The sequence below is a fragment of the Amphibalanus amphitrite genome, unplaced genomic scaffold (assembly GCF_019059575.1).
Source record: "Amphibalanus amphitrite isolate SeventyFive unplaced genomic scaffold, NRLGWU_Aamphi_draft 000199F_arrow, whole genome shotgun sequence".
Classification (NCBI taxonomy): domain Eukaryota; kingdom Metazoa; phylum Arthropoda; class Thecostraca; order Balanomorpha; family Balanidae; genus Amphibalanus; species Amphibalanus amphitrite.
This window is the reverse complement of record NW_024881694.1, coordinates 808536-817098: the sequence shown is the minus strand read 5'-3', so window position 1 is coordinate 817098 and position 8563 is coordinate 808536. Positions and strand designations below refer to the sequence as shown.

General features: G+C 50.4%; 1 protein-coding gene across 1 annotated transcript in view; it reads right to left on the bottom strand.

Moving 5' to 3' along the window:
- Positions 1-1360: 1360 nt before the first annotated feature.
- The window catches only part of LOC122384825 (neurogenic locus notch homolog protein 1-like), a 54679-nt gene continuing 47476 nt past the window's right edge, over positions 1361-8563 (bottom strand). Inside the window, exon 2 of the mRNA XM_043372600.1 lies at positions 1361-3321. Coding sequence (XP_043228535.1) covers positions 2011-3312 — 1302 coding nt within the window. The 5' untranslated portion in view covers positions 3313-3321 and the 3' untranslated portion in view covers positions 1361-2010. The remainder of the gene's footprint in view (positions 3322-8563) is intronic.

Sequence of the window (8563 nt, the reverse complement as noted above, 5' to 3'; positions counted from 1 at the left end):
CCCTCTTTCTTTCTCTCTCTCTCTCCTCTCCCTCTCTCTCTCTCTCTCTCTCTCTCTCTCTCTCTCTCTCTCTCTCTCTCTCTCTCTCTCTCTCTCTCTCTCTTTCCTCACTTTCAATCACTCTTAGTTTCAAACCAAGCCACCTAATGAGATAGATATGCTTCTGTTTATTTACTTATGACTTAAGCTGTTTTTTGTCGCTCTTAGCTCAAAGCTGCTAGTCTCTACCACGTCAAACCCTTAAACTTCTGTCTGGTTGTCCCCTTTCCGACCCGGTGGGGATATTCGCCGTTCCTGCTGGGTCACTTTTGTGCCTTCCTTGACCGAGTTACCCCCCCCCCCCCCCCCCCCCCCTCCTCCGTGGACCGGTCGTGAGTCTCGTCTCGACTAGCCAGCTGTGTGACGACCTACGGTCACGGATCGTGACGCAGCGCGGACGATTCTGACGCGTGACGAGTGATTTGGCGATGGAGGTCAGCTACAGACGAGCTGGCGAGAAACGACATTGTGAGGGCCGATCATGGAAAATGATCGGTAAGGGAGCGAGCACTTTGTGTCCTTATTCTTCATGAATAGTTTAGGTCTGTAATTGTATAGCCCGTCCGGTCGGATTATTCGAGGTAGGCCAAAGGTAAAGGTTTACTCACTGTCGTTAAAGTAATGCGATCTGAATTAGCTACCACTTATCAGGGTCGTAAAACTTGACATCAAAATAGCGAAGTATTGTAAACAGAGCAATTAAGTCATGTCCTCTCTGAGGTCAGGCAGTGTGCTTGTCTGCTCCGGGGTCAAGGCGGGGCTATGTTTAAATATTTCGTTTTATAAAGGTTACTGGCTATGGTCTTTTGCTTTTATTCGCTTCTGGAAGCATTCGTTTTCCTTGATAGTGACATGTTAATAATGGTTTCCTTCGTACTCGCCTGGAGTTATCGACGTTTGAAGGGTTTCAGCTTTTCAAGGAAGGTTAATAACCAGGAACATTCGTCTGACTACGTACTGTTGAATGCGCGCTCAAAGGACAATCAACGTCCTAGGTATCACCCTTCCCTTTCCCCAGTCGCTGGCCCTTTCATTATCCTCGATAATGAAAAGCGATCAGGCCACCACGAAATGTATAGTTTGATGCTGAAGTGGTCTAAGGTGTTGCCTTGATCCTGTTTTTTCTTTTTCTCCTCTTAGTGAACTCGAACGCAGCTCGAGGAAAGAGCATGTGCATTGTGCATAGTGGCTCCCTGATCATGTGCCATCCTGAAATAACTATGCCTGCATGGAAGGATGTGCAACAAATAAATGAAATGAAATGAAATGAATAAATGAAATCCTAGTCGTAAGAATATCATTGTCGATAATAACGCCACAGTGAAATGTAAATCTTTATTCACGAGCGATTTACAAGCAAAGTCACTGAGAAAAACACAGTGATATACAATCAACGCTGAATTTTACACTGATCTGCTCTGATTACATGAACAGGCTATGAGAATGTTCCTCTCACAACATCAGATTCGTGTTAAAACAGATCGGGGATCCAGTCAAACGGATTCAATACTGCCTGTCCACCATAACACTAACATAACTTAAGATCATACGATGACGTTCAATAACACATGGGCTCTCAGCACTCTGCTATCACCTTATCACGCTGTCTTATTTACAATCAAGCCCCGGTCTCTATATAAGCGCTCACCCTGGAACACCATACCACACATCCACTCGTACGCACGCCTGCCAGCTCACCACCGCGCGCCTGCAGCGTCCGTGTGCGGCGGGTTCTGGCCAAATGATAATGTGCGCTGTCAGCGGCCAGCCTTGGGGACACCTGTCGCGGCGGAGCCGTCTCGGGCCACTGCTCCCCGCGAGCAGCTGAACAAGACCACGCCTCTGACCCCGGTCCGTCCCACAATGCAGGCCGCACCGCGCCGCCGAGCCGCCGCGCGTGCAGCCGGCCCGCGCGCGCCACTGTCAAATGCTGTGCTCAGATCGAAGTTACCCCGCGACTGCGCGCCGCCTCTAGCCCTGCCAGACTATGCAGTTGGGCCGGCCGGTGCGGTGGTCGATGCGGAAGGTCTCACCGTCCTTGCACGGACCCTGTTTGAAGTGCTCGTAACACTTGCCGTCCTTCTCCCAGTAGTGTGAGCTGAGATCCTTGGAGCACTTGCATGTGAGGTGGCCGTTTTCGTTCTCGTGCACGAGCTCGCCCTGGTCGCACGGGCCACGCGTGTGGCGCTCCAGACACGTGCCGTCCTCCGGGTTCAGCACGTGGCTCTTGAAGCAGCTGCACTCGGCGCGCTCCTGGGTGAAGTTGTAGCCGAAGAACATGCCCTGCGGGCACGGTCCAACCGAGTGCTGTTCGTAGCAGCGGCCGTCCTCTGCCCAGTAGTAGGCGTTCCAGGTGGGATCGCAGCGGCAGCTCGGCTGGCCCGTGGTCGGGTCCATGTAAAACAGCTGGCCCAGCTCACAGGGACCCTGCGTGTACTGGCGGTAGCAGCGCTCAGTGCCCTCCCAGAAGAACCAGTTGTCGAAGCGCGTGCACTGCTTCTTGGCCTCGCAGGAGGAGGTGCCGTCGTTGTCGAGCACGAGCCACTGCCCGGCGTCACACGGACCCTGCGAGTAGGGCTGGTAGCAGTGGCCGTCGGCGGTGCGCGCGCCCGAGGGCAGGCACGTGCACTCGGTGCGCAGCGTCTCCAGGTTCTGGATCAGGCAGGGCGCGCCGGGACAGTCGGACAGGTCGCACGGTCCGGCGGTGTTCAGCTGGTAACACTGGCCGTCCGCCCACTTGGTGTAGCCGTCGCGGCACTCGCATCGCGGCTCCAGGCTGCGGTAGTCGAACTTGACGATGTGGCCGTCATTGCACGGACCCTGGCTGTACTTGGGGTAGCACCTACCGGTCTTAGGGAAGTAATGCATGCGCATGGAGGCGTCACACCGGCATACGCCGCGGTCGGTGGCCGGATCGTACACGATCAGCTCTCCATCGGGACACGGGCCGCGTGTGAAGTCCTCGTGGCACGTACCGTCCTCGTACTGCGACCAGAAGGTGGGACACTGGCAGATGACTTCATTGCTAGTGGCGTTCAGGACGATCCTGTTGCCCTGCTTGCATGGCCCCTGCGTGAACTCGCGGTAGCACAAGCCGGTCTCCTTCCAGTAGAGGTGGTTGCGTTTGCACTCGCAGGTCAGCTTGCGCGCCTGGCGGTCGTACATGAGGTCGAAGCCCCGTGGGCACTTTTTGAGGAACTGCCTCTCGGTGCGGGCGGTGGCCGTCCCCGCCACCAGCAGCAGCGTCGCCAGCGATGCCAGTACCACCCTCATAGTGATCACCTGCGGAAGAGGGAACACGGGGTCAGTGATCGGCGCCACACCTAGCGGCCCGCTCTCGGGGAGGCCCAGGGCAGTGCTCCGGTCGTGCCGTCACCCAGGAGTGACCTCTGAGGATGTGGGACAGCGATCTGCATACACCGGTCACTGAACAAGTGATCTGCTCGGGGGCCCTGGAGGTCAACGCACTGACCGTCTATATCCCTTTGTAATTACCTCTAAAACGACTAAGAATAGAAGCATAAATGGAACGCAAATTTGCGTAACTTGCAAACGTGCATGCAATAAATCAGTCTGCATTTAGCAAGTTGAGCGATGACGAAATAATTTCCGCTCCATTGAATCAAACCACATGCACGGCACCCGCGGCATGCTGCATGGTGATTAGATCTCTGCAGAAATGCAAACTCTGCGACTCTAGGACAGGACCAGTGGCCTCCGTCCGAGGTGCTCTGACCTCCCCCTCCATCCAGTCACTCAGTCACATCCAGCCTCCAACAGACCCTAGTAGGTCAGACCGGCAGCTCGAGGCGCTAATGTTATGTTCGATTCTGTTCGATAGCGCGTTCGCAAGAACGGTCTGTTGCCGCGACCCTGTCGCCGTCAGGATTCCACCGGCGCCATGCCGCATACATCACAAGTATCCACACGCATCCGGCGACATCACAAAGCAATATCAGTCGCCCGGGGTCGATCGTTCGACGCGTCAATTCAGGACAGACGGAGCGTAACCGGATGGGACGCCGAACCGGCCGCCGTATTTGGCATACCGCCCAGTCGTCAAATCGCGCTCAGGTGTCTCCAGGTCAATGACAGGTGCCGCATTGTGACAGACAAGCCGGTGTGACGGGTAGCGAGTGACCCAGTTGTCAGTCCGTCACCCCCTCCCCCCGCTGGGCGGGTTGATCACGTGACAGGCTTCCCGACCGTGATTCACAGTCCACGACTCACGAGGCAAGTATGATATGAGAATGTGGTAAACAAGCGTTGCGCCAAGCGATGTGTGCAAAATGCGTGATTGAAAGGATGACAGAGTTGTTGGGCGAGGGTGATGTGAGAGATAGCTCGCGTGACATCTCGATTCGTGTTGTGGTGTCAACTTGGAATGCCGATATGATAGATATCCGATCGATTGATTCGATATTCAAGGCGCACACAGACTGGAGGATCGTTTATCCTCAGCGACCAGGCTAAGCAGGTTTCCTGGTCGGAGACTTGCGTAACATTGCTGCGTGCAATAGTAGCTGCAAAATGCGGGAGTGCAGCATTGCCAGACAGAGTTGGGAGTTGCAGTTGCCAGTTGGGACAACCAGCCGCCGCAGAGGCATGAATGAACGGACTTGGTAAATCGGACTGCCAAAAGTAGCTTAAATATGAAGAAAAATGCTGACATAACCTGCATAGAAATAATTTTGAAATGCAACGATATTGAAGAGTATAAATAATACGAGGGGAGTTAAACTAAATGATTATCTTCTGACCATTCTATCCACCAGGATATCATGCATCGTCTAATACCTATAAGTAGGTATGACCAAGATTACTTTACTAATATGACCGTTATGACCGTTACCGTATGACCGGGTATGACCGTTACTTTACATCATGTGAGGTAGTAAAGGTAAACTGGAAAGTTATCAATGCTCCGATAAAAGGTGCTTTTTACGTAGCATCGAACTTATTCTTAATTTTACCAGCTATTGATCTAACGGATGAGGACTGAGGAGCAGCAGCTCATATTCTTACAGACAGGATAATGTGCGATTAACTTCAGAACCGATAGCCCATAATGTCTATAACGTGACACATCTAAATTTCTAACAGTCGTAAGTTTTGGAACTGTCTCATTTTGGTCCGCCGTAAGCCCCTCAGACCAAAAAATAACGCACCGCACTCAAAACTTTTTTACTACCTCCTGGAGAGTTCATTTTCATCAAACCCGCAAGATAATAGTATATTGAAAGGGTAACTCGCTGCTACCATTATGGGCATAGTAACGGTACGTGGTTAATATGAACTTATTCGCCAGCGAAGAGTATTATTACCATGTAAATATCAATATTACTCTCGCGATCCAGAACATCACGAAAACTCTTCCCTCCTGGGTATCGTGACTCGGGTACAGATAGTCGTTTCATGCGTGGATCTTGTTTACCCTCGTGAAGATGATATTTGAAATGGAAACAATCAGCCAATCAGAAACGAGATCGGCCGTTTGCGGTTTGAAGGCCGCGCGCATCTGTCAGTTTTCGGCCGTTGGTCTCCGAGAGCGGATGTGAGCAGTGTCGGTGCCGCGCGGCGTGGCCGTTGGTGATTGTGCTTGTGTGTTGTTCATCGCCTATAGAGCCTCTGTGGACATTTTATTGTAAGTACCGATGTGCTAGAGCAGCGGTCGGCAGGTCCTCCGGGGTCGTGCCCCCTTTTTTGGCGCCAGGCAGGGCCATTACCCCCACCTACCAGACCCCATTGGTGATACAACCAAGGTTGCTGAAATTCCATACTTTTCCGTGACTCTTTGGGTACCATATCTGCGAGAAACCGCAGGCCCCCCTCCCCTGCGGTTTCTCGCAAATATCTCAAAAACGTTGGCACAGAGCGCCACCATTTTGGAACAATTGATCATACATCGTTTCTGCACATGTTGTGAATATTTCAGACCAGAGTCACTCAAGGTCAGGTCACCAGATCACGTCAAGTGACCTCACCTCAGTAAAGACTGTAACGCCTGCTTTAGCTGCATTGAGTGACAGATCTCTTTCAAACTTTCAGGAATTGATAAAGGCAACAGCATGTACAAAATTTGTATCTCGGAGATTTGATGTCGGTGACCAAAGTTAAGGTCAATTACACGCCCTCTCCCATTATCAATGGGAGAGGACGCAAAGCAAATGGTAGAAAATTGAAAGGCGCCTCTTTTGGACCAGTGTCATTCCTAACACTGTGACACTCTTATTTACAAGTAAACATGACCGCTGAACCGGAAAATTGCACCCGTAACCCCGCTGTATGTCCCTGAGGTCATTTCAGGTCATGAATGGTATCTAACAGCTATTCGCTAATAACTTTGATAAAGGCATCTCAGAGCGATGGAAATGCCTTAGATGTGTTCAGCTCGACGATACGGATCGACTGATATGCAACAAAACCTTCGATGCTTCTCGACGGGAGGATCACGATGCTGATAAAAGTGAGCTCTTGCGCAAGTTTTGAGTGACAAGTTATTTAAGAAAAACTATCAGCAAGCAACGTACATTTTGGCAGTTTTTGTCTCCTGCAGGCTAAACCGTTAATCTTCGGTTGAATCTGAGGGCAGGTATCAGAAAAAACGTTAAAGAGAGCTATCGAATGCGTTTTTCCGCAGCGCTGTAGCTCTATCCTTTCCTGAGCTATAGGCCAGTTTGTCGAAAACTGTCAAAGGTTGACCTGGAAATTAGCGAAATTTTACGTTCGATGACCTCTGGTGACCTGACCTTTGATTTGACCTAAAAAGTGACCATATTTTTTCTTCATCATTTCTTACGCTCTTTCGATCGCCGACTACGGCGTTTCGCTAGTGAACCAGGAGCCAAGTTAGTAGGGGGTGTTCAACCTCCACCTCCAGCAGGGCGTGGAAATCCAGGAGCCCCAGCGGGGCGCGGGTTAACCCCCATACGTATAGGGGTAGCGGGTATTTTTCGGGAATAGATCACGTTAAAAGGGTCGGATTACAAAAAAAAACTGTACCATCGAGCCGATCATTTTTATCTGTCCTGAAAATGGCATGACCTTAACCCGAATAACCGTTGATTTGTGAGATCTTTCTTGAGATCATGGCAGGCCAAAAATCTCACTTCAAGAAGTTACAGCAGGACCCGATTTACTCGGCAGTTGTTATTGACCTATGGAAGGTCACCCAATGACCAACGACCTTTAAATTGGGTAGCAGCGGCTGCTTATCTTCACGGGCAACACGCTCAATTTTTCTGCAAAGCTCCAGCTCAGAGACAGAGATGCTCAGGTCAGGGTGCAATGGACGACTCCTCTCCCTTGCGTTAGTGACTGTGAAAACGCCAATAGAAGAGCGCCGGTTAGTACATGACAGTTACTTTCAACGACTGTACGGAATGGTGAGCAGCTACATGAAAATTGACAGGCGCTTGCTAATCAGTTCATGCTTTGTGCGTTTGACCTCGACTAATCTTTGAATCCTGAAGCACAACAATTGCGATGTTTGTCCCATCAAGGGAGCCATTAATTCTAAAAAAGATGAGGCTTTCTCAGCGGCCCTCATTACCCCCCGCCGAAGGGCGTCATTACCCCCAAAGGGGGCATGCCCCACCATTTGCCGACCCCTGTGCTAGAGCATTGCGTGCCGTTGAGTGGTGCTAATTTGACCTGGTTAACAGGACCCCGTGCACGGCCACGTGGCCTAGTGTTGTGAGTACGTACATTAATTTTGTTGTGATGCTACAAGTTTATGCATTTTGTTGGTGACTTTGAAAAAGCCTTGCACTGTAGTGATCCAGTCTCATTATCTCACGCAGACGGGCGACCACCCAGGAACGCCGTCGCTCACTTCAAATATTGTGCGCTCTGCCTAATCCAATATGAGGGCGCTGAATGTCTTGTATTCATATTCAAATTGCATTCAAGTTGTATCATGGTGTTTATTTACCGCTTGTGCATTGCTGAACGCTTTGTATAAATTTGTATGAATAAGTGAAGAGTCTCACAATGTTCATGGTTGGTGTGCCCCTCGTATTGTTTGTACGGAAGCCAAATATACCTACATTGTTGCTCTTGAAGCATTTTTTTAGTTGGTGAGCTCCGGTTAACAGAAGCTTCGTGAAGCTTCTGAAGGAAGCGTCTGTGGGTCTGTTACCATCCTCTGGGGGGGGGGGGGGGGTACACTAAAGGAAAGAGTAAACATTACCATGTGACAAAGGGTAGGCCATAAGAATATACTCTCCGTAGGAGGGTAAAGCACAGAGTAGATGATGCGTTACTCCCTAAAAAAGGGTTCCGTTAAAGATTTACCCTTTCAAAGAGTGTAACCCAAAAAATGTTACACTCTAGACAAGAGTAAATCAAAAGAGTTTACCATTCAGAAGATAGTAAAAAACGTCTGTGTGTCATGTTACCCCTCCCTGGCGAGTTTACTCTTCATGAAAGAGTAAAATTTACCATCTGGAAGGTGGTAAAAAACGTCTGTGTGTCAAGCTACCATGCTATGGCGGGTTTACCCTTCAGGAAATGGTAAAAAAGT